The sequence below is a fragment of the Bombus terrestris genome, chromosome 8 (genome assembly GCF_910591885.1).
Source record: "Bombus terrestris chromosome 8, iyBomTerr1.2, whole genome shotgun sequence".
Classification (NCBI taxonomy): Eukaryota; Metazoa; Arthropoda; class Insecta; order Hymenoptera; family Apidae; genus Bombus; species Bombus terrestris.
Genome location: NC_063276.1, coordinates 3,025,250 through 3,052,371, shown reverse-complemented (window position 1 = coordinate 3,052,371; position 27,122 = coordinate 3,025,250). Strand labels below are relative to the sequence as shown.

General features: G+C 36.0%; 2 protein-coding genes across 6 annotated transcripts in view; one reads left to right on the top strand and one right to left on the bottom strand.

Moving 5' to 3' along the window:
• The window catches only part of LOC100649884 (myocyte-specific enhancer factor 2), an 80,554-nt gene that overhangs the window by 50,211 nt on the left and 3,221 nt on the right, over positions 1-27,122 (bottom strand). For 4 of the 5 annotated variants that reach the window (XM_003397049.4, XM_012311017.3, XM_012311015.3 and 1 more), the window contains exon 2: positions 3,305-3,363. The gene's annotated coding sequence lies outside the window, so the exon portion shown is untranslated. Of the gene's footprint in view, positions 1-3,304; positions 3,364-6,924; positions 7,088-27,122 lie in introns of those variants that run through there. The other variant, XM_020864086.2, reaches the window with a different exon arrangement.
• LOC125385573 (cyclin-dependent kinase 11B-like) lies at positions 26-16,001 on the top strand. The gene is made up of 2 exons (XM_048408215.1): positions 26-248; positions 15,829-16,001. The coding sequence occupies exons 1-2, from the start codon at positions 26-28 to the stop codon at positions 15,999-16,001; spliced, it is 396 nt and encodes a 131-aa protein (XP_048264172.1).

The window sequence follows — 27,122 nt, the reverse complement described above, 5'->3', positions numbered from 1 at the left end:
GATACACGCGCGATCACTGGCAGAGATGTATACTGGACCCAAGGAAGTGGCGAAGCAACGTGGAAGATCAACGTCGGCGAACGCCACTGGAAAAGAAAGGGGAATAGGTCGACGTGTACAGACGACGAAGAGAACACGTTTCCTTGATCCTGCTCGGCGTGCAACTGGTCCCGCGTGTACGGCGAAAGATCGGGCATTTAGTGGTGAACCGAGACCAGCAACGGGAAGAGAAAGAACCGAACGAAAACGTAGGTCCGACAAGCGTGAAGAGACAGAGAGAGGAGAGGAATAGAAGTTGCCGGTGTGGCGTGGTGTATTAACAAACCGCGTGAAAAGATCCCAAAAATAATTTCGGCGTGAAGAAATAAATCCGGGTGAGGCGGTCGCGAGGGTGCCTAAAAGAAGGTTCGCCACCGGGTGCCTTCTGGGAATGAAACCGGCATACTATGCTCGAGTTATAAGAAGAGCGGTGTAGCGATCGCATCGGCTAGTCGCTAAAGAGTTTTGCCGCCGCGAAGAACGGGAACCAACTCGACAGAACAGAAATATATTACTCTAGAAACCTATCAGACGTTTTTGGAACACTTACGAGTTGCTATGGATACGCAGCAGCTTGATGGCGAAAAGTGGAGGAGAGAGGTTAGAAGACTGTCAGACATAACTCGGGCACTTAGGAATCGCAACAGTCGCATGGAAACGTGATGGGGAAGAATGGAAAAGGATTGGATAACCTAGAGAGGCTGCTACGAGTATTCTGAAACACCTACGGAAGCTGGCCGATGATGAAGAAAGACAGAGTGGACCGAAGGAAGAGTAACGTTTGATGTAGAGACCTGTAGGAAATGTTTGTAGCGCTTACGAATCTCTATAGCTGCAGAGAATCGTGATAAAGAATGGAAAAATGTATAAGAGAATAGCTATGGATACGTAAGAGTTTGATGACGAATAACGGAGAGGTGGACCAAGGGAAGAGTAACGTATAGTTTAGAGTTGCAACAAAGCATTCGTAACACCTACGAATCTTTATGATTGCACAAGATCGTATTGAAGAATGGAAGAACGAATCGAGGGAAGAAGAGTGGATAACCTAGAAAATAATCAGAGACGTTTGGAACATCTAAACTGTATCTATGGATACACAGACGTTTGATGACAAAGAACGAACCGAGAGAACAGTTTAGGGATCAGTTACACATATTCGATACATCTAGAAATCTCTATGAGTGCAGAGGAAAAATCCATCTGAAACGTTTGAAAAACGTGTACGTACGTATACGCAAAACCTCAAGGACGAAGAACTAAAGTGTAAACAAAGGGGATGCTGCAATCGGACATCTACCAATCTCCATACTTAGAAAGAATGACGAAAGTAATGACGAAAGATAGGAAACCAAATGGAGAACGTATAACCTGAAAACCTACCAAAAATATCTGAAACACCTACATAGGAATCTCTACGAAGGCAGGGAATCGTGACAAAGAACGAACGGAAGAAATCAAAGGAAGAATGGCGTATAATGTAGAAAAGAGCCAAAAATATTTGAAACACCTACGAGTACCCACGAAAGCACAGAAGCTGGATGACGAAGTACAAACAAAGGGAACAGAGACCAATCAGACATATTTGGAACACCTACGAACCTCTAAGAGTGCGCAGGATCGCGAAGACGAAGAATGAAAGAAAGAACGGCGAGAAGAAGGAGAAAGGATGGTGTCTAGAGACCCATCAGACATATTTGGAACACCTACGAATGTTTCTATGAACGCACAGGGTGGATTCTGAAACACTGGATACTGGTTTACAGTAGTCGTTGTTGTTGTTGTTGTTCTAGTTTGTTGTTTGTATAGAGAATAGTCGACGTGAGAGAGAAGAGATAGTGATGAAGAGACCGAATATGCCGATGTGGCAAGGCTCAAGACGCAACGGCCACAAGGCAAAGGCAAGGCAAGCAAGCAAGGCACAAGCAGGCAGGACTTACCTCTGCTGTTTTTAGAACTCCACTCCCAGAACTGCGCGGGTCGAGCCGAGCCAAAACCAAAATACCACCGATATAGCTTTTCTGCGATGGTCTTTGTGTGCGCGACCAACCAGCTCTTTCCTTAGGACGTCCAACCGGCTTGCACCGGAGTCGAACGAACTAACCTTACCCTGACACGAGTCTACGACCACGAACATGGATGATGATGACGATGATCGAGACGACCAAGACGAGAGTTCAGACATTTAGATGGTGCATATAATAGTTTGAAGAATTGAATAATTCTGTTATTCGGTTGTTCGATGAAAGAAACGTTATCGAACCAAGTATCGGAATGTTGGAGGATGTCGAGGGTGGTTCTGTTCAAAACGACGACCAAGAATAGAAAAGTTTCGAAGGTGCATCGAGAGAAACTGTAGTCGTATTGGAATAATTTTTCTTGCTTTGGAATGTTGGAGGATGTTCAAGAATGTCGAAGGTGATTTTAGAACAAAAAAAGAAAAAGAAAAAATGATAAAAGAAAAAAAGAAGGAAAAACGAATGGACTTTCGTATTACGGGATTCTTGTAGGTGATATTGGTATGAGACAGTGATTTGTGAAAGGGTTATCGTAACTGTAATTGATGGAGAAATTGGCAAATTGGTTTCTTATATTGAAAGATGTTGAAGGTGGTTTTGCCAAAATGGATTCTCCTTTTATGAAATATTTGTAGGGGTAGTTAAACCTGGTACGAGATAGTGATTTGTGAAGGGTTATTATGATTGTAATTGAGGCAGGAATTGGCAAGTTGAGTTTAAATAATGGAATAATTTGGGTATTTAACTTTTGGTTTGAAGAGGTTTCATGGAATATTCTTGGCGTGTATTGACAGTGATTAATGTCGTGAATGATGAATTTTGGTTTTTGAAAGAATTTGCAAATAGCTTGTCATTAAAGTTTCATTGAATACTAATTTTGAAAAATTCTGAGATTTTTAGAAAATTGTTTCGAAAGGTCGTGTGTGAGTAGTGCGCAACAAAGTCTTTATCGAAGCTGCAAGGGACTTTCTGCTTCGAAGAAGTATCTCTTTTTCTTTTGATAACCCAGTGACACCAGATAAACTAATTTCTTTCATTCACCATTTATTATATATTTTTACATAGAATATTATTTTTAAATATAAAATACTATCATTGTTTATGTCTGTTAGCGTACTCGCTTCGTTTATATTGCCGATTGTATTACGATTTACGAGCGAAATTTTCATATACTTTCACGAACTTTTCTTCGATATTATTTAAGTTCAACTTTTTCTCTTATTATCAAAAAATAAGCCACGACTTACCTTTCTATTGCATGTAGGAGCCAAGATCCAGGGTCGGTGTTGCATTCACGACGGCGGTCCTAAAACACAGAAAAGAAGATATTCTTGATTTTTGAAAATCGTAAAATTCAAAGAAAAGTATCCAAGTTAATATTTATTTCATCTTTTATAAAAAAAAGAAAGAGATCACAGCAATGGCAATATTAAAGTTATAGTTTATCACGAGCCGTCGGAAAGAAACACTCTTGAGGACTCAAGTTTCTAAACCTTCAATTTTCTGAACAATCCAACTAATATAACTCTTTACACATGTACATAACATGTATCACTTTATATATCACTTTCGATTATCAGTTTATAATTATCATTTTATACTATTGCAGTTACTTGTTTACAGAAGAGAGACAAGAAATTGTACATAATTCGCCAAACAAGTAAATTAATTTTAATTAAAAGTATTTATTATCTATTCTTTCACGAACTGCCACGGACCTACAATTATGAATAATGAAATAACAATATAGAAAGACACACATGTGAAATTAGTTCAAATATTGACTTCTATTGATCGAACTTTCAACGCTCCTCACACGAGATAATTCGAATTGAAAAACGCAATAAAACATTACTCCAAGCTAGCCCAAACCTAAATCAAACTTAATCTAAACTCAACCCCTATTGAAAAAAGGCCGATTGAGATAATAAAATAATTGGAATCCAAGAATTACAAACGAAAACCAAAAGGTTGCAAATCAAACAATAGCAAACTAACCGGAACCAATCCAAACCACACCCAATCACCGCAATTAAACCTCGAAAACATTATTATTGTCAAAACGAAAGAAAAAATAATCCTAACCAGCCAAATAATTGAAATTCGAAAATGAACCAAAATAGGAATATCCCGTGGACTTATTTTATTCAAACCAGTTCTATAAATATATAAATCGAACAGAAAGATGGCAAACGAATGACATGACGTAATGTAATTCCTATCCATGCCTGTTCCTTCCAACTAAAAACCGATTTTCTTCCATCGGTTTGGCTCGAAGCATAGGTTTGTGAAATTCTCGACGATCGAAATTCGCGGCAGCTTGTCGTAACGTCCAAGTTTCCATAATTACTCGAGGGCAATTGGATCAGCGAAGCACCAGTCACGCTGGAAGATTCGAATGAATTCTTTATGCCATCTTCTCCGTTCACCGTATTCACCTTTAATCGGGTTAACGGAGCATGGAAGCTTCTCCAAAATAGCGGTCGTTATTAATTTAAGCCACTCTTAATACGGTTCCATACTGCCTGCCACCACGAAAATCGTTATCGTTCGCTCTGTCTTGCTTCGATCGGAATGAATCGCCATTTGAAAGATGGCAGAGTTCGAAAGTTCACACCGTTGTCCATTTATTTTTTAACAGATTATTGGATACAGTATTTGGGTTGTCATATCAACGTTATATGAATGTCGTTTAGAAGATGACACTGTTTGGGCGTTTATAGGGAATTTACTTCGGAGTATATGAATATCTATTAAGAGATTTTTGAATGGAATAGAATAATTTTTGTGCAGGCATATACGAAGGGGAGAAATTTGAAATTTTCATTCGTCAGGGGGATTATCGAGTATAGTGTTTGGGCTAAAATATCTTTCTAGAAATATTCCAATGGATAAAGTGATTATTATGCAGAAAGAAAAAAAAGGTAGGGAATTTCCATTTTTTAGAGAATTATTGTACATAATATTTGGGATCAAATTTCTTTACAGAAGATAATGATTTTTATGTAGCAACATAAGATTAGTTTTTTTTACGATACATTAAAAAATAGGAAAGGGTATCAGGAAAATTATATAATTTCGAAGGTTGTGTAACAAATTGCCCAATTTTCAGTTACCAATCGTACCACTACCGATCGCTCAATATTTTTTTAAACCGCCTTCCACTTCCTCTTCAACGTCCACCATTATTACAGCAGAATATATACGTCAGAGAAGTGTCAGCTCAAAAAGCGAGCCAAATCTTGAAGACCAACTGATTCATTGATGAGATCATGCAACTAAAACCAGCACGGTCGTGCCAAAATACCCGGAAATTTTCTCTTTTCTTACTTGGAAAAATCATATATGTTATTATATTACTTATGTGGTCATCGAATCATCGGAATATATCTCCATTCTACTGTAACAGTTAATCGCAATAACTTCTGACAATAACTTCTGTCTTCTTAGAAAAATTGCAAAGCTTTGGATCATGAAAGTTTCAGGTCGTCAGATGAAAATTTCGTTTTCCAGGGATTCTGATGTTTTTGGTTTCCAAATACAGAAGTACAAATTTTACATCGCCAGATCTAAGGAAATTAATTTGTATATTTAGAAATCCGAAATTCGGAGTTTAAAGTTTTAGATCACTAAATCTACAGAAAATTGAAGTTCTAAAACAATTAACATTAAATTGACATTCACAATAAAGAATTTTGCAGTTCATTAACTTCAGAAAAGCTATCATCTTGATTCACTAATTCCAAATATGAAATTTACATATATTCAAAACCTATTAAAATAATTAACCCTGATAAACACTATAAAAAAACTACAATTTCATAATTGAAGGCAGCGTTAACATTAATTTAAAGGAATTTGAAATTGTTAAATCAGAAAAATTGAAGGAACAGTCGACACAGTTGGCGAAGGAGCGAAGTTTCCAGGGTGAAACAAAGGCGACAATAATTTTTGCCTTCACCGAAGCCGCCGACTAGGAAAGAGGAAGGCATAAAACGACATTGCTCCGGATCGGCACGTGCCACTCGATAAATCTGTCGGCAGCTGACGGCACAGCCGGCTGCAGCCTCCCGCCTGCACTTGCGCTTTCTCCCTTCTTTCTCCCCTGTGTCTTAACGTTTCTTCCGCCCCCTCCTCAACCTTCTTGCAATCCCTTCGCTCTTACGTGAACTCCTCGCGACCCTTCTTCGCGGCCACGCCAAGCGTTACATGTATCTTCGTGACTGAATGCTAGGATCACATCTTCGAAGCATTACATTATAATTGGAATTCGCATAATACAAACAAAAGTATATAAAATACGCAAAGATTATCAGCTATTATAATATGAAATTTCTGCCACTCTGATAATTAAATCGCCACTCTAATTATAATAGATTTGTCCAATTATTAAATGAATATTTGAATTAAAAATGAAATTGCATCTTTGTCCGTAAAAGACGTCTTCATTTTAAGTAATAATGTTTCCTCTTCAATACTGTTTTGTTTGTCTTTCACAAATGAACATAACCTATACTGTAAAAATTGCGTCAGCGTTGGTTAGCGTTATTACTTGGACAATGGAATTGACGCACAGAATGCGTCAATAGCAGCGAATGTTAATTAGTCCTCCTGTAACCGAATTTTGTCGAGCTATGTTCTCTTTTCGTTAATTATTTATTACAGAAACATGCTTCCTCTAAAGTTTTTACAAGAAAGTATAATGTACTAAAAGAATTTATTTCATTAGAAGTCATAGAATTTGCAAATTAGAACTTTCATAAATATAATATAATATATATATATAGATAATTAAAGAAAATTATATCGATAATGTGTTACTAAATTTTAAATTGTACGTAGCCATATTACAATAAATGATCCTAACCTTCACCCACAGTATTATTCGTACGATGAACCTCTTTTGCTATTAATTTTTTCCAAATGCGACTGCGATTGTCTTTATGTTAACAAGGTTTCCACAATAAAAAGAATAAAACATATGATAGAATACATAATAAAGATCGCAAAACATATTGAGATAATAGCAAATTCAATATACACAATGTGATTCACGGGAGTGCCAACATGCGACTACCAAAGTTACACTTCCCTCTCCAATTAGATCTATTCACCTTAAGGTGGTGTCGCTACAAGCGACCGCAAAACTCAAAGCAAACTTTTCCTGAATTACTAAATTCCTAGAACTTTTAAATTACACGTATGTATCTAACAAGAATAAGACAAAATATATTTCGATCTTTTTAAATTACTTTCTTTACGATTTTTAAACCTTCCATAGTACCTTTAAATATTTCTAGAATTAATAAATTATTATCGTCATATTAATTAATATTTTCTAGTAATTTTTATGCAAAATATAGTTAATAATATAGGAAAGGATTAAGATTCACTTCATCAAATTCTATATTCTCTTTCGTCTATTTTTCCTATTTACTAATTATCTCATATTAAAGTGGCTTATATAAAAATTGTTATATAAAAAACTTAAATATTCGTTCTGAATCACTTTAAAGTAATTCTGTGTATTTTGCAGCAAGTATAATAAAGGAAAACTACGTGTCTAGAACTTCATTGACGTGTAAGAAACAAACATATCAAATTTCAAGATACGTTTCAGGATTACGTAAGAGAAGATTCACGAGGAAAACAGGAAACGAATTTTCTAACTGAACCATTACGTTCTACTTTACGACAAATAATTGTAGATTCGTTTCTAGGCCCACGTTCTAAACGATCCAGGAGGGCCTGCATCCCCAAGAGAACGTGTGCGCACGTGTATAATCCACGCTACAGCTTAGCACGAACGACGATGCTTCAGTGAAGGGCTTCTGTGCTTCCACACACGCGTTCATTCGTGCCTGGATTACTCTGCTTGAAGCTAAACATTGTAACATAGTGGAATTTGGACGAATTTCAAACGAAGATACGGACTTTGCTTATTACATTACCAAATTACTAATTACAACTTGTTTCTTCCTTCAATTTTTACATTCTTTTCGAGAGAATTTATCTAAATTTCAAATTCGATCGAATGTAAGTTTAAGAGGTTGCAAATTCCCATTTGTTATAATTTACTATCGTTACGTTATCTGTTCCAATTCGAAATCATTTTCTACTTTTCATACTTATGAGCGAAATTTATCTAGATTCTAATTTAGATAATTAAAATGGAACATTAAAAATTCATATAGTTACCTTTTTTCAAAGACGTTACGTATAATTGATGTCCTGAAGAGGTTATGTTTAATTAAAGGTATAATTATGATTTTACGATTCAGAATATTTAATATCTCATATATGAGGTCGCCTCTCGATTTTACCAGTCAGTATAAAGAATTTAAACATAATTTTTCCCTATATTTCTCATTGTACTGTTACACTTTAACCCTTGACATTTTCTTAACCCTAACAATTTTCTCGCACAACGAAAAACTTACGTTTAAGATCCCACGCGCTCCACATAACCTCAACCCTATCTTACAATAACCGTTTATGAAAACTTTCTACCGGCAAATACTAAAAGTTAAAAGTCGAACTATATGAAATATTTTTTCTAATCTTTCTTCTTACTTAAAGAAAGTGATTTACGTCGAAGTTCAAAGTATTGCGATTAGTAGTTCGAAATGCTAGTTAAAGATTATTTTATATGAACCGTGATTATCTAATTTAAATTACCCGAACTTTATCAAATATAGCTGACATCAGTAATAATCAGCACAAGACGTAAAAGCTATAGAGATCTTTCGGCACGCAAAGTTCACAATGAATCTTCGAAACTTAAACTTTATCAAAATGTTATCTTTGGAAGCCAAACTGATCAACTCTACTTGTTATCAATTTCACAATTTCATTACATAAATATACGATTAATATTGAATTTTCCAAAAACAAATTGCTTACTTGCGTGCTTTCATTTATTACAAAAAAATAACGTAAATAATAAGAAATTTCAAGGTTTTAAAAATAATGTTTTCAACGTTGTCATTTTTCTTTTCTGCTTTTCGATTTATGGAGTTAATCAATATGTGGCTTTTGAAATATTGCCACGTATGATCATTACTTAGCTACTAATGACTAGCACCAATACAAATCTAACAATCGATACTAAGTGTAATAATTATGCAAATTTGTTCATACATAAAGGTCGGAATAAGTCTTGGAAACGTTTAAAAAAGTCATCCTCGGGAATCATCCCCGTGAGCGAGGCCGCAACTGCGCGTTAGCAACAGATGGAAAGAGCCGTGGTGCCGCGTGTCGCATATTACGTATCGCTCATAAAACGGCCAGTTATACGCGTACACACGGTACACGCTTCATCGATCAGCGTTACTTGCGTCATTGCAAGCCTGTCGTATACCTATAGTCAGCGCAGTTTCTTTCTTCCCTTCGATCCACCGCGAAATTAATACGAAAACTAATTAATTAGAAAACAAACAAATAATACCAACTTGACCGATCCAGAAAAGAAAAGAAAGAATAAAAATCTAAAAGAAGAAAAAGACTTTATCATTTATTCTTATTCTTCTCTTTCTGATTATTATTATTAGTATTATTATTGCTTTAGGTTTTCGTTCGTTACAAGCTTAGGTAACAAGCGGATTACAAATATAAGCAAAAGAATGGAAAAAGAAGCTTTCTTGCAATTTTACCCCCATTAACAATAGAATAACGATTTTCTTTGTTGCGCGCATCAACGCATATCGATCATAACCCCTAGAATTTCCAGTTTCAACTGGAAACGAAGACTTTTAAGCCACCCAGTAGTACAAATCGAGGGGAGGATCGTCGACTAGGAATCGTTCGCGGGCTAGAACGAACCCACGAGCCACGAGAGATGTTGGCGCGAGTGCAACGCGCCATATTCTTTGTCCTATGACACGACGATGTTAAAGCTCCGTGGCTAAAATTAAACGCAGCCGCCAGGGCTGAGTCTAAGACCGAGGCTGAGCAGGAGCAGCCGCCAGAAACCAGAGCACGTGCTTCAACTAAGTGACGTGTGCCTTCCTCCCCCTCCCCGCCACGCCACGTTTTCCGTTCACGTTCCCTTTACCCCCTTCACTCGTTCCCTCCCATTCTCACCCTCTCTCTCTCTCCCTCTCCCTCTCTCTCTCTCTCGTTCGTTTTCGAGAAAAATCGAGTTTGAAAACTTGTCAAGCGTACTTGAACTTGGCTAATTATCGACTGGGTTTGAGTAAATATAATCAGCAGCAGGCTTTTCTACGTGCGAAAATAAGACAAAAATATGGAATCAAATTGTCTCGTGCGACGCTTTGTCTGCGAGGCAAATAAATTAGGAAGTTTATTACAGGCTTTGTACTAAGCCAACACTTAATTAAACTGTTTTCTTCAAAATGGAGCTTCACAGGTAAACCTTTTATTCCATCTATATTCCTCTTGTATCGTGTATGAAGATTCGCAAGTACAGGTGGACAAAAACACGTAGATAGGTTCGAAGACGTTGGAGCTGCGATTAGCCAAGCAGAGAAGCGAATAAAAGCAGGCAATTATTTATATGACGTTTGGTATACAAGATATAACGAAGAGGAATTTTTGGTGGAACGTGTACGCGAGTTAGTGATACGGTTGGGTTCAGGGGCAGATCGGTTGCAATCTGAGGAGCTTCGAGATTGTTAAAGCTTAATCTCTTGGGCGTTTTAGAACTATATTGCTTTGGTTGAGGTTTGGAAATTTGTGGCTATTGTAGCGCATCTCGAGAGTAACCTCTTTGCGAGGATCGATAACGAAATTTCCGTGGATAATAGTAATCGATAATGAGGAGATTATTGAAGCTAGTTGAAATTAGAGTAAATGATAGAATCGATATATACATGAACATTGGAATTATGGCCGATTTCGAAAGCGATACTAAATTCAATAATTAAATCTATGTAAATAATTAAACTAGTATTATACTATAATTGATAATATAATTGGAAGCAACTTTAGAATGGATATTAATATCGATATCGAAATCGATAATTGAGCCGGTAAGTGAATCAATGCTATTTTATAATCAATGAACCGACATCAATTTTAATGTGGATAACCGAAATGACTTCCATTAAAATCGAAATATATAATGGAGGTTGGTCTAATTGCTGTTATATCGACCAAACGATCGATCAATATCTCGCATGCGAGTAAACCGAACTGAGCGAGCTGATACAAACATCCTGCACCTCACACGTGGCCTCAACCGACTGTAGGACACGTGTTCCTCTCTCCTACAGAGACATTTCCCCATAAAATCAGCCTTTCGATAACCTATGAACATCCTAATAGAAATTTGATCTGACTCCGTTTAAGATTCTCTATTCCATCAACAGCACGACCAAAATTCAATTTCTTTACGCAGGAATTAATAGTTTCAATTTCATTCACCAAACATTTCTTTTATAACATCTTCGCCTATTAAATTGAAACCCAACCTAGAAAATTGGATCAAGATTTACTCAGGCATCACAAGAAACTTCAGCCATTGATTCTATTATAATTTCTATTATGTTCGTACCAATTACTTGTTTTAGAAACCCGTTTGCTTTATTATCCAATCCCTTAACTTGCCAATCCTCAGCCCTAGAAGGTACAATTCTTAAAATCTCAGTGACAGTAAACAAGTTTAAAATGTTTCCTCTCTTCTGAAAGACATAATGTTCTATGAGAGAATCTAATCCCCCGAGATACTACCACTTTTAATCATTTAACCATTTATCAAGACTGTCATGCGAGTCTGTCGAGAAGAAAAAAGAAAAGCAAACAAAAGATTGAATTGAAATGAAAATCAGACAATCCTGATACAAATAATCAGGAAAAAATTTCTTATTTTAATGAGAATGGTAGCGGATAACGTGGCGGGAGGGCAGTGCAAGGAGTCCTAGCCTACACGTAGGGCCACACGTCGTCGGTTATAGGACCCCATGGTTCGCCATGGCCAACGCGACGCGACCAGACACATATTAGAACGATCTGAGTCTCGGTATGTTCTCTGGTGTGCGCAGAAACGAAACTAAAATGTCCACACGTGTGAAAAATAACGAAAAAAAATCAACTGTTATGTAACGAAATTCCTAAAATTCGTCAAATTTTATGGAGTAAAATATATATCATGTTTTTGTTTATTTGATTTTCTTGAGCTATCGCCACAAGTTTTATTAGCTCTTTCGCACTTTCTTCGCCAGATACGCAATTGGTGTTTAACGAAGCCATGCCGGCTAGCAAGGTCACATCTATCTAACGAGGTACGTCTAATAATTGATACAACGATTGCTAACAAGTACGGAACTGTGAAACCGGTCGAGTAAACAACAGAGAATGTCGAAGAAAATGTATCCAGATAGGTGGATAAATTGTTTTGTATTGAGTATTGAGAGTATTGAGATAATCAATTACGATTCAACTGTAGCGTGAAATGTTTGTTTTAATTGTTTCAATAAAATGATCAGATTGTTAAGGAATGATTTATTATAGTATTAGTATAATATAGTATTCTAATTCTAATAAAAAAACACATTTATCCCATATCCCAATATAAAACTGATTTTAATAAACAAAAATCTCTACTCTATTTTATTCTAAATAATAAATCTAATTTTGGAGCAAGGTAACCCAGAATCTTTAACTCATATTTTTGTAAAAGCCATAGATCTAACAAACCCAACTTCCCGGTTTTTATCCCTCAATTCTTTTAAACATTATAAACCTAACTCTAATATAAAAAGAAAAGCCAGATTCTCCGTTCCATATTCTCCAAAAAACCTAAAGGATTGTAAAATCCTTTGACTAAACGTAAGTCCAAAACCAAAGACCAAAGCTACGATCACGGAAGAGGAAGAACAGAAAGAAATGACTAAAGCGGGAGCAAATCTCCCAAAAGCTTCTATAACTGATCCAATCTGACATTCTCAATTCCAGCCAGCTAAGCTAGTCGATATGATTCTAGTTAAAAAATGTGGCAGATCGAAGGAACTATAAAGCTATCGTGAAAGTACAGAGCCATCCGCAGAGATTCTTCTGCAACTCTGTGTGTCCCTGTTTGAGGCGCGCGCAAACTGGAGCTTGAAACGCGATACTCGACGCGCGAGACGATACGCGGGCCGATTCTACTCGAAGCGAAGCAGAATGAACGCCGAGGGCCGGCGAAAAGAGAGGGAAAACGAGGTGGCGTGAAGGAAGAGGGTCGGGAAAAGAGGAAAACAAGAAGAGGGAGGCTCGTGAGTTGAGTGAACGCACACTCGAGCCGCGTGTACGCGGGAAGGGAGAGGAAAACCAACATACACGTACATACATAAACACATATAAAGAGAGCGAGGAGAATCTCGCATGAACTACGTTTATTCCAAACGTAGACTCTTCTCTCAGTATTCTTCTTCTTCTTCTTCTTCCATTTCTTCTTCATTTTACTCTTATTCATATTTTTCTTCTTTTAAAGGCTTCGTTCAGGGAAATGGTTTCGTACGAAAGAATTTTCTTAAGAAGCTTCTGTCTGAGCCCTTTGTGTTTCACTTTACTGGTATTCGGCATTTTTATTTTAATTGACTTATATTTCATATTCTATGAAATAGCTTCAAAGGCTTCGGCTACAATTTTATACTTTTATAAAACTTTGTTACGTATAGACACACATTTTATAATTATCTGATATCTCGTATTTTTCTATTTTTTGAAGTTTTTATAATAACTAGATTGCACGTGTTCATGCAATTCGTATTTTCATGCGAACAATGAAAAACGTAGGACGTAGGCAGGCAGATAGTTTTACTTACAGAATGGAATAACAAGAGAGTATTGTGTTTACTTTTATTAAATTTTGGTATATTATACCAGAAATTTCTGTGTAATTACTAGACTGAGGATGTTTATGCATTTATAAAAAATTCAAATCTACAAAAATATCTAAAATAATATATAAAAGGAACATTGACTACAACATTTTCATCTGGAAATAATTATTTATATTATGGTGTTTAATAGATTAAACCAATTTCTCTTCAAGTTTCATTTATTTCATTATATCTCAAAAACCATGAATTTGTAGATGAATAATTATAATATAATAATTATGTTTGCATGTACAGCTTCATTATTTTATATATATAAATATATATATGTATATCTTTATTCGCTTACTAATTTTAAAAGTAAAGAATAGCTTCAATATGCTAAAAGTGAAAAAAATGGAACAAAATACAACGTCGAGTCCAGCAAAGAAGTAAGAAATGTTTAAGCTTTTTGCGATTCGATACGAATTTCATTTTACCAGGCAGGTGAGAACTAATTAATTTGCAGAGAATAAAGGATAATTTAGCGGCGAAAGATTCGAGATAATTATGAGAACTACTTTTTACGTATAATGTGATGTAATAAATAGTATTATGGAAATTAGGTAATTAACTCCTAATAGGTGGTATAAATTGGAAAGAATGTAAAGGTTGATGAATAGAACAAGGAAGTTTTTTCTATTGTTTGATGTCAATGGTTTTTTTATGTAAAGAAGTGCATATCCTTTTTCAACGATGGTATATCAGTTTTTGTAGAAATGATTCATGGAAATCATTGGAATTAATTGATGGTTAAATTATATACCGTTTAATGTCGGTTTATATCTTCTTATAAAATTTAAAGATTTATTTTACTTTTTCATTTAGAATAATATTAATTTTTCTTTCATTGAAGGGTGCAAAGAGAATGAAAAGAAGTCTGATAAAAATGGTATTTCTTTTCTAAAATCACTACCTACATTCGTATGAATATTCTTCATACCACTTAAACGACATATCGTAACTCTTCTACAAATGTTCATACCAATATGAACAGTGATATGGAACATATGAAAACCTGTCGCACCACCTACACATCTTTGAAATATTCTATTCGAGAACTCAAAACGAACACCTACACAAAATACCTTTCTTTTTTTTTAATTTGGAGGAAGAACAAAGATCCCACTTATGTATTTTACAATATAAAACAAGGCTCCTCTTCTGTCCTGATATCCTTCCCATATTTAATAATACAATTATTTATCCATGGAATCTATTATTCAAATATATTCAATAATTGATCAGCCACACTATATTATTGAACTATGGAGAAAGGCAGTATTATCTATTTATTGATGACTCTTTTGCCCTATGAGTTTGAAGGACTTACATTCTTATATCTAGTTTTCTCTATTCGATTGGTGAATATTCGATTGGTAATAACCAACATTATACACAAAGATATAGTAAATGAAAGAAAACGACAAATAAATACCATTACATAATTGCACAGTATTATTTGCAATTCTTCAAAAATATATCGCTTTTGAAAGATAAAATAAAGAATATACCCAACCAGGAACTTTTGCACAGCATTTATCCATTGTGCAGTTGTTAATATTTTGGGTCTTGGTTTAATGTGAAAAGATAATGCAATAAGATATATTGCTAGAAAATATTAGGAGTATATTTATTATCTAGTAAGCTATGGATGTTTATGCTAATATAAATTGGCTTTTTAACATTAAAACTATCATAGTACTTGAAATGACCAATCTGTAATTCTTCATAGAAACTTTACAAGTTTACAGCCTAGCAAACTATGAACGTACGTTATGAATATACGGCAATTTCCCAGAAATCGATTGTTTAATACCTAAATTATCAGAATAGTTAATAAAACAATACATTTGTAATCTGTCATAGAAATTTTGTAGATTCATAAAGGCGAATTTCCAAGATTACAGCGAGCTTTTACAAATTTTAACAATTACTGCCTTCTTCTCTAGTCGGCTCATTTCCTTCCAATTTTTCCACATCTGATGAAGAAGGAAAGGAAGAAGAAGTAGAAGTAGGAAAAGAGATAGAAGAAGAGACAGAAGAAGGAGAAGGTGGAGAAGAAGGAGAAGAAGAAGAAGCAAGAGAAGAACCAGAAGAACAAGAAGGAGGAAGACGCTCCTGAAGCAAGATGTCCCCGTGGAACTCTCCCCTGGTTCTTTCCTCGAACTTACCATGGATTCTCTCTTCCTCTCCCTTTCTACGCGTGTGCACGCGTCAAACGCACACAGTAACCGGCACGCAACACATACATGCGAAACGTGTGTAGAGAGGGGGACAGCGGCGCGCGTGTATTGCTCGAACTAGCAGAGGAAGAGAAGAGAGGAGAAACGAGCTGGCAGATGTTGGGCGCGTGCGGCGTCGAACCTTTTAAGGCGCGATCACTGGACGCCCGGCGTCGCAACGGCCCTCCCCGCGTCGCTCTCGCCCCCACCAAAGTCCACGGCTCTTCTCATTCCGTCTCTCTTCCTCCTTCGCTACACTCTCCACTTCGGACACCTTGAGAACAGACAAACCACGCGCGCCACACCAGCCTCCGCGAAACTTCATCTACCTCTTCTACTTGCCTTCCTACCGCCTTCCTCGACGCTACAATCCTCTCCTTTCGTCGCGTACCACACCGCACGGATAGAGGCAGTTGAGCCTTCCCACTGTAATTTGCTTCGAGCCTCTTCTGCTCGTTTTTCTGCCTTCGCTTTGCGCTCGGATCGGTGGATTCGTGGTTAGGCTGTTGGTCCGATTGTGAGAGCGTTTGGAGAGGTGGAACAGGGTCTGGGGATGGGAGAGGTTTGACGAGGATTAAGGTGAGATTATGTATATGGGTGATAGATTTTAGGGGAAACGGGGGATTTAGTTTTCTCTGTGGGAGTTTTCTAGAGAGAATTTTCTAAGAGTAAAGATTTGGTACAGTTTGTTGGAGGTAGATAAATTTTTTGACCAACAGAAGACGATATTTTATCGATTTTATATGTTAGTGTCTTTAGACATAATACTGGGTTTAGGGAAAACAAAGAATTTGGATTTCGTTGTGGCAACTTTCCAACGAAATTTTTGAACGAGGTTTCAGAATTATCGTTAGAGTTGAAACTAGTCTTTGGAAAGAAAGAAGAAAGATGAGAAAACTATTTTGGGAAAGGTAAGAAAGGGTGAGAGCTGTATTGTGGAATATGTTGCAATATAGTTACCAATTTTCGTATACTCGTTTGGTTTAATCTGGATTTACGGATAAAACATGGTCTTTAAAAGAAATTTAAGATACAATTTCAAGTATGGCTAGAACTGACTTAAAGCTCAAGTTTCACTAAATAGAAGATTTTTGATTGAACACAAGTAGCTAACATACTACAAGAAAGATGAGGATAACATTTAATGAACACGTCTCTTCGAAACCTCATTCCAAACAACCTAATGTCGCCCGAATACCTTAGATAACATTAGCACCAGTGTTACAAGCTACTGGTTCCTAGTCATTCAAAACGCTCAAATCCTTTATACACAGCTATGTTAAATCTATACACCCACGAAAGTAGCATTTCAAGTATAATATAGTCTACCCACGAAAATCACATTCCACGTATAATAGTTCGCGCACAAAAGAAACATTCGAAATATAATAGCTCGCTAACGAAACAAACATTCCAAGCATGTACACTACACTGGAAATTGTTAAAGAATCTCTATTGTGAACATTTCTATTTCATCTCAACGAAGTTATCATAGGCGGAAAAGTAGTCGAAAAAATCTTATAGGCTTAATAGATATTGTAGCGAAATAATCTTACAGACTTAATAGATTAACGATATCGTGACGAAAACCAACTTCGACGCAATTATTAAAAAAGAAATTTATAGATACAAAAATACAAAAATCAAAATGGCACCGAAAACGCGTAAATGTGAACTTTCTTTAGCTTCGGATTTGTACGTTCTTTATTCGTAAATATCTCTCTAGATGTTAGTTCCTTAAGGAGCATCTCACTTTCATCGTCCCTTCTCAAGTCGTGTTATACGAGGACGATAACAATTGTTTAATCACGGGAACTTTGTCGGTATTACCTGGTAAACAAGTACCAAAAAGAAAAAAAAAAGATAAAAAAATATAGGTAATCAGGGATGAAAAGAAAGAAGGACGGAGGCGTTGCACGTGGCCGATAGGACCACGTGGGCTTTCAGCCGACGTCACCGGCCGAACCGACATCCCATCGCGTATTGATTGAGAGTGGCCATGGTCGTTTCCATGACGACGTTTCTTTTACCTGTACAGTTCATACACATACCTACATATACACAGCTATACATACACAAATATATACATATGTATATGATACACCTTGCCAGGTACGCAGAAGCAGCTACCTATCTATCTACTACGTAGGTAGCAATCTTAGGGGAACGTAGGTGTACGTAGGTGCGCATGGTACCTGCGCCAGGGACTGTAAGTTCTCTTTCCCAACCCTCCTCTACCTGCCTACGTTCTGCTCTCTCCCCTTTGCTCCACACCCTCCCCTTGTCATCTTTCTTTTCGAACCCTATCAAGCTGTCCTATCTGCACGGTGTATCGAGTGAATCGGATCGGATCCTCGATAGAAATCTCTGGAGCGTGCACGTTACCGTACCACGCGTGCAAAATTTATAATCGACCCCTCCGATACCGCGCCGTGACGCGTACGTACCCTCGCCCCGAACCACCCCCAGAGGCGACACACCCCCTCTGGTACCCTAGATCGGATACACTACAGTGTACCGACGATTATAGCGGATTCGTTTTGTGGGGCACCTTGCCGGTGCTCCTTCGTGGATATTGAGAATCCATTGTTGTTTTAACGTTAATTATAATTAGAAACATAATAAAAATATTGTATATACAGTGAGAGGCGAAAGCGAGTATACACTTTGCGAAAGTGAGGCTCGTAAATTATTGACGTACGAAGATGTTCGTAAATTATTCTCTTATCTATGTTTTTATTATTAATTTGTATAGATACATGCTTTATATCTTTCCGATCAATTTTTAATTTATACAACATATGTGTAAGAGTTGTTCGAGTAAACATGCCTTCAATGTATACTATACTCGTATTTACTTCTCGCTATATACATACAGCAAATTCGTACGATCGTTGAAAGTTGCGTTAAAATTGTTATTATTAAATATTCTAAGTGCATATGGTTATATACGTACTGATCAGAAACACAAGTATAGTATACAAGTTGCAAAAATAATGTTTGTAATATCATCCCCCTTCTCTATTGTTCAATTTATGGAATTGATCAATGTGGCTTGAACGACGTAAATGTAACTTAATAACGTGAAATATCTGCATGAGTCAGAACTGACCCAGCCTTCGCCGCCCGGTGATTAAGACGTATAGAAGCTTAAGCATCGTTTAGATTAACCAATTTACTTAAATTCAAGTTGTATGATTATGTTCATACAAGCTATTTGAGTTTACATGGCTTGAATTTGTGTTGAAATAATCAGATTTCAAATAGATAGCAAATGGAAAACGAGTACTCGATCTTTCGTGAATCTACAGAACAAAATGTCGAAGAATTTTATTAGGATAATTTAAAAATATAAAAGTATAAAAATATAAAATATAAATCAAAAAGGAAATGCTATTGATAAATTAAATAAATGTCTTGTGCACGTAAAAATATAAGGAATGTACATAATTTAAAGCTTATTTAAGCTTAATTGATCTGAATTAGATATTATAGTCATGTTAGTTTACGAGTCTATTTCTGGGCGATAAAGCAAGGTAGTAGAAATATCGATACGATTGACGTTGTCTATCACTTAGGAAATTTGTATTGTAGGTGTTAGAGGGTTAGGCTAGATTTTTCTGCTATACAGCAAAGAATAAATGTTGATAGATAGGACTGGTATAAATGTTAGTAGGATTGGTGTCGAGGAAGTTTGGAAGAAGAAGATTGGAATTCATAAACGATAGAAAATCACAAGGTGGAATTCGTGATTTATGGATGTGTCAGCAAGATATAATGCTTACTGAATATTTAAAAAAGAAATTTCGTAAACCATAAAGTATCCACGACTTGCTATACAAAATATAATGCATAATATATAGCGATATAATTCATAGAATCCAATATGGGCAAAGAACATTTCTTAAAACGTCACTAAGCATTTAATATGACAAATATCAAGCCCAACATACTAACAATGATATCTCCCCAATTTTCCAAATATAACTGTAATCGAAACACCCTCAACGCCAACTCTACATACATAAATGCTGCTCTGAAACTATTTCTCCGATCTAGACAGCGAATATTTATACAAATTCATATGTTTATCTATATATAAATACTAAGTACTTAGATTAAGAATTGTGTTATCTACTAAATATTACAATAAATACTACACTTTGGATATTTTATATACCCTTGCATAATAATATATGCATTGTACGCATTTTTGCATCTTCAAAAATCCGCAATCTGCTCCAAACCAAACTTAACCTCTCTCTTATTTACGTACATATGTGTACATATACTTCGCCAAACTCTTCCTCTCTCCGCTCTTTCCAGCCAGAGAATCACCATAACGACGTACACAATCGTATATATATGTGGTACATACGTATCATGAAAGGTAGCACGCCAATTACAGAAATTTCACTGGCACGCCCGTCGACGCTTCATTAACGGCCGAGTCGTAACAAAGCTGTTTTATTTATCGACGGAGAATAATGACAAAATCGATCGGATATTCGTGCACGTTATAAACCGCGGAAAATGGACGAAGCAGCACGTGCTGCTAACACGTGGTGATCGGGTCCGCGTTCAGGGATGAGGGAGGGGAACGAGTATAGGTTAGAGGAGCGTGGGGTGGGGGGAGGCGGCGCGCGTCTCAGCAAAGTGGAAGGGAGAGCGGACCAGTTCCCGCGTAAACACTTGCTTTTTGTGACTGTACACACAGCCACCAATCACGATCCTAGATACCACACGATTATTCAGCATCTTCCAAGAAACGACAGATCGTAATCTGGCGATATTATGGTGGATGCTAATTTGGTGAGAAACTGACAGGATATCGTTATTGCACGATATCGAAAATGAAATGAAATGAATTGTGCATTTTCAGGTTAAGTGGAGGTGATCGTCAGTGACACGTGCTGGATGAAAATTTAAGTCTTCGACAGGATATCGAAATTAAAATATATAAGCGTTATCGCGTCTATTATTGTAACGTGATTAAATATTGCTACACGACGTTTCAATCCAAGTTGAAATACTTCTATGTATATTATTTCGACGACTATGTATATCAGACGAGTGCCGAACTAACGTTCTTTTGCTTTCTTCGTTATCCGCTTCTATCTACGAAATATTTTACGCAATTCGAATTTGGCTTATATGCACTTAAATTCACGGAAAACTGGTTGAAAGACATACGCATAATAATATCCAATAATAAGTTTAAACGGCAAAACCTGACCTAATCTCACCACCTCCAAAGTATCGCCATTCAAAAGTCCCCAAAGCTACCGACAGAAACTACGAATGGTCTTCAGTTTATGAATGAAATACTCCGTAAAACCTTCGTATAATACGACCGAATAACAAACCTAATAAACCCTAACCTAATCCTACAACCCCTCAAACTATCGCCACTAAAACTATCCCGAAACTATTGTATCGAACGAATCCATGACAAATTATGAATAAGATAATCAAAAAAGCAAATAATTAAAGTTAAGAAACCTGCGCATAATACCACTGGACGACAAATCGAGTAGCATAACCCATTGAAATGTGATGGAAAAACGACTATTCAGAAGCACGTGTCATTAGCACGTGATAAAAGGGCTTAGGAAGTGGAACAAAGGAAGAGAGAGGGATGGGGCGCAAAATAGAACGAGTCAGACGATGTATTTCCCGTATTTTGCATGAGAAACAACCACAATAACGACGAGGGACTTGCGTCAACGTCGTAGCCGTCTGCTGTCGTCGAAATTTTCTTCCTCCTAACAGCTAGCATTTTGTACGTGATACACGCACGTGCATCTGTATGTGTGTATACCTGCAGGACGATCGACTTTTGACCACAATGACACGTGTACATCGCACGTGAGAGTAGGCGGAAGGAATCATCGGAGTTGCGTTCAGATTTACGTCAATCGTGACCTGACGCGAGAACGCAAGGCTCAAAGACAGCCCTAGCTTTAACCAGGGGGAAAAAATGACGGTTAAAAGGAAAACGAGCTGGGACGCTTTTTCCGATATTGCGGAGAGAAAGAGGAAGAGCGATAGAGACAGGGAGAGACAGAAAGGGGGAGAAGAGAGTTTCTGGGGAACTGACATCCGGTTCTTCTTCAGCCGTGATGCGCGGGAACATGGCTACCGCGGGAAACGGAAGATAGGCAGTGCAACGAGAAAGGGAAGCTCCGTCTCTCTTTCTTTTCAAGGAATATTGGAATATAAGAAAGACTATAGAGTAGACATTTTTTTTTTAGCACAAAATTCTTCTTCCTGTATTCTTTCTATATTCGATATTCATATGTTTATTTTATATATCATAATTTAACTGTAATATTATAAATTATAATCTAGCGAAAGATACGAAGTGATAGGAAAGATCTTTCCTCCTTCTTTTTCCAAGGAATATTGAAGTACTAGAAAAATGACGTAATGGGAATCTTCTTCAAACACAATACCTGCCGTTTTCATCTTTTTCTTTTTTGGATATTTTTATATGCATGTGTATGATGTATCCTTATTTCGTAATATTATAAATCATATACCCGGAAGCAAAAGCTTGTGGAACAAAAAAGAAAAGATCCTCTTTCTTTTCAAGAAATATTGGAGTATAAAAGTATAAGAAAGCTTATAAAATATATTTATATATAATATGCTTAAATACAAATACACTACAGGCTGGTTATTCTAGTGTTAAGAAACTGTTTTTTAATGTATTTAATTGAACGTTGATTTTCTTTAGAATGAAGATAATAACGAAAGACAAATTTTGGAATCATTGAAGAATTTTTGTATCGTGTTTGTACTAAATGTTAATTTTTCTTCAAGTACAGATATGTATTAGGAGAAAGAAAATTTCTTGTTTCCGGTAAAGAAAAAAGAACTTCAACTCTAAAAATGTCCAATACCAACCGGATTTATCCAATATATGCAATATTACATATGTACATAATTTAATTCTCTAGAAAGTAATTTCTGATATATGATGAATACTGATTACCTTCAGACAACTAAGGAATTTGAAAGTAAAGAATTTCCAGAAATAGATATGAACAATAATTTACGTATACGAACAAAATAAGAAAATCAAGTTTGTAGATAAAAAGAATTCACTTATCTTTTCCTTAACGCAATAAAAATCTACAACCCTATTGAATATTAAAAATATAAATAGTTGAAGTATGAAAATAGTACGTAAACGAACGAGAAAAACATTAGATATCTTGCCTAAGAAACAAAACACACGACAGAGAATGTCCTAACTCGTATTTATAGATAAAACTCGGAAGTACCATAATACCCCGTGCAAATCGATCGATCTTCTCATTATCCCATCCGTAAATCGAAAAATACGTAAGAATACATAGAGCGTTTCAAATTTTTCCAATCAAATTTTGTCAATATATTTTACGAAATTTACCAATTTTCCAAAGATGCGTTTTATCAACACATGCTACGTTTCAATTTTGCAATACGTATCAATTCTTTGCACACGCGTAAAAGTACTACCAAATGACGCGAAAATTAATATAATAAACCTAATCAATCGGTATATAAATGCCATAATAATTACAATGGTATACAATTTTTGTAGCCTCTGTATACCCTCCAGCAAAGTTCAAGTTCGAATATCCTATTAACGAATAGATACTCGAAAAATCATGCTTTGTCACAACAGAAAATTGATACGCGTGCGACACACGTACCGTTCGAATTATATTTTATCATGGATAACCCATCTATTCCGGTTCCAAGAATACGACGTATGCCCGGTGAATTATTAAAGCGAGCGTCAGAATTGCAGAGTGGCCGAATCAAATTAGTCGGCGCCCGGTCCCATTAAAAGATCCCGGCAAATCGTTTTAAACGTTATTTCTAAATTCACCATCGATTGCAAAGCAGCCACCGATGGTGGTCCCGGCGATCTGCAATCGGCTCACCTGGTTCTCGTTTATTTGAGACCAAAGTGAATCTTCCAACTGTGCCAATTTCACCGAGACGAAATTCGCGATGTGTAAAAAAGAGAAGGAGATATATTGGCGCCACAATGTTCTAAAGATTCGCTTTTTGCGACCAAAATTCCACTTTTCAAGTTCAATATTTCCGAAGAATTTCTTTTGCTATAAAGTGACTATAAACAGTATTGTCGAAACAGTATTGTTCATTTTATAAATTTTATAGACAATTGCGTGGTCGAGAGGCGATGCAAAATGAAGCTGCAATCGTTCTTTGTAGATTTTATAGAATATCCTTTTAATCCAGATATATGGATGGTACAAAGTTTGTAATAATTTAAACCTTGCAGCTCGTAGCAACGTCAATCGATCTTAATAAATAATAGTTGCTTTTTGAAATAAAGTAGAGTCTACACTTTTTGAAAGGCTTGTTGCTATAATGTTTATCGCTGTAAATATTCATATTACGTTATATAAAATAAATTTGTTGAAAAGCATCAATGTAAAGTTGTTTTTAATTTTGCTCGCGAAACGTCGCTCTCCAGACGACCGTGTGACGTCGAACAGAAAATCTTCAACTTGTTAATCGGATGGTCGTTTAGTGAGAAAGTTAGAAAGAAATTAATCAACAGAAATTCTAACAGAAATTACGATGTAATTTGTACAATTTATAATTTACCATAAAAATAAAATTTCTCGAGTATTATATACTCTAGGTATTGTAACATTGTGTAATACGTAATAAATTTAATAGAATTCTATATCGACATAAAATTCTAGCGCTTTGAATATGAATTCTGTCAGAAATTAAAATAAAATTTTAATCTATCGTGAAAAGATTTTAATAGATTCTTTACTATACTGTGAGACCTTTTTGTACGCATTGGTATTATTAAAATTTCAATTTCACTTAAGCGAGTATTAATCTTCACAAGTGCAGATATATGATATAATTTATTTGTAACAGATATATAAGACCAATATAATAAATCAATAAAGGAATTCGGACGAAGAGTTAACTTATATTTTCCAGGTTAACAGGTTGATTCCAGGATAATATTATTTCAAGGATGAAACAATAGGACTTCGATAAAATTAACATCCTCTTTAGTTCCTAATTAAATGAAATTTGTAGAAAGCTCGGATAAGATACGCGCTATTTATGGTTTAAAATCTTGACTGATTTATGGCAAATCAAATCTAAAGTATTCGCTAAAATTTATGAAGATAATAGATTTTCGTACGCTATAAAAATCCTATATTAAACAGACGCTAAGTAATTTCTACCGGAACCATGCCATCGCATAAAACCAGATATAAGTACTTAATAATTCCCCTTCAATCCTCTTCATTTCTATTTTCTCTTCCTTCTTTCCTCCCCTGCTCTTTCCACCTTTGCTTCCTTTCCTTAACCCTTTCATTTTCTTCCCCATCTCTCTTTCTTTCCTTCGCCAATTTTACTCCCTTTTTCCTCTACTTTCCCTCATTTTCCTTTCCTCTTTTCATCTCTTCCTTCCTCCATTTTTCCCTCCTTTATTTTCCTTAATAAGATGAACGAAGAGGCGGAACACGCGGAAACGACCTTAGACGAACATACTTGGATTCGGCTTAATTCGAAAAAGCAAAAAGACATCGGCTCATCTTAAAGAATCGAAAGTTCAGGTTTCACGCTTCTTTGCAGAAGATAATATGCAATTCACAAAGCTTGCATAATGTTTCGAAAATGAATGACGTCAGTGTTTAGGGTTGTTCTCGGGAAGGTTATCGATGAAACTGTTCTTTCTCTTTAGCGAGTGGGTGGGATCGATGACGAGGGCGACGTGCACAATTTCTTCGTGGAATTTTTATGAACTTCGGTCTTTTTTCGGGTGCAATGAAATTACCGGAAACCAATGCCGTTCGAGTAAGAGTAATCATGACACGATACGAAATCGAAAATTTATATATCTGAACTGACCCAAAAAAAGTTCTATCTACTTTCCTTTCTATCGACCGTGCAGTTTCTCACTGGTATAATTAGATGGTATGTATTCTATCATAGACGAAGCTTTCATCCAAATAGAATTTTGAAAAAAAATTTCAATCGCGTGTAAGATACAAATTGTTCGAATAATCGAAAGTATCTAATTTTTCTAGAGAAGGATTAAGTATACAGAAAACTTTTGAGAGAGAAAAAAGATTTTGAAATCGAAATAAAGAAGAAGTTCGATATCTTAGACTGAGATTTTCGCGTCAATCGTGACGAAGAAGAAGTTTGAATAATATACGAGATTAATTGTTAATGAATATATGAAATATAAAAATTCGAGGAACCCAGCAGAATTGTGTTAAATTATCACAAGCTTAGATCATTCAACTCGTCCACAGGATCGAATGAATTTTTCGATCATTCGACTAATAGCTGCTAATTCGACAACTCAGTTCGACTAATTACGGCTTTCAAATTATTCGATTCGATATATTTGTTACTCCAACAAAAGAGATATTTAATTTCACCTGATTTGATAAAACGAATTACAAAGAGGCATGTAAGATAACTCTATTCATGTATATTTCAAAATAATGGACAAACGTTTAGGTCATACGAGTTCCATCCATCTGCATAGATTTGAGGACCTACATTGTAACGCGCTTTGTACCACGAGGTCGTGTAATTCTTTGTAACCAAGCAGCCGCGCATTATTAGGCGGGTTCAAGTTCCGCGAGATTCCACGATAAGTCTAGAATTGATACAGCCGTCGAAATGCGCGTAACGGACCAACGCATTGGTTCCCATGTTAACTTCCTTTCGCTGAGTGAAAGATCGCGTTCCCCCTACATACAATTGCTCGCCAAATTATTCGAATACCTGTAGACATCTTTACGTGTATTATATAAAACGCTTTAAAATTACATTAGCACCGCTATGAGATCCGAGTATCATGATTGTATTGATGAAGTTTGTAACAAATTTGAAAATGTATATAGAAATTACAAGATATTTAGTACAAGCATATATTTCACAGAAATCACAAAAGTATTTAAATAGTTTATTAATCATTATATTAATAAGTCTCAATATTATACAAT

Coding starts and splice junctions, on each gene's coding strand:
- LOC125385573 (XM_048408215.1), top strand. CDS start 26: ATGTATACTGGACCCAAGGAAGTGGCGAAGCAACGTGGAAGATCAACG. Junction 249..15,828: donor AGAAAGAACCGAACGAAAAC/GTAGGTCCGACA, acceptor CTTCTTCTCTAG/TCGGCTCATTTCCTTCCAAT.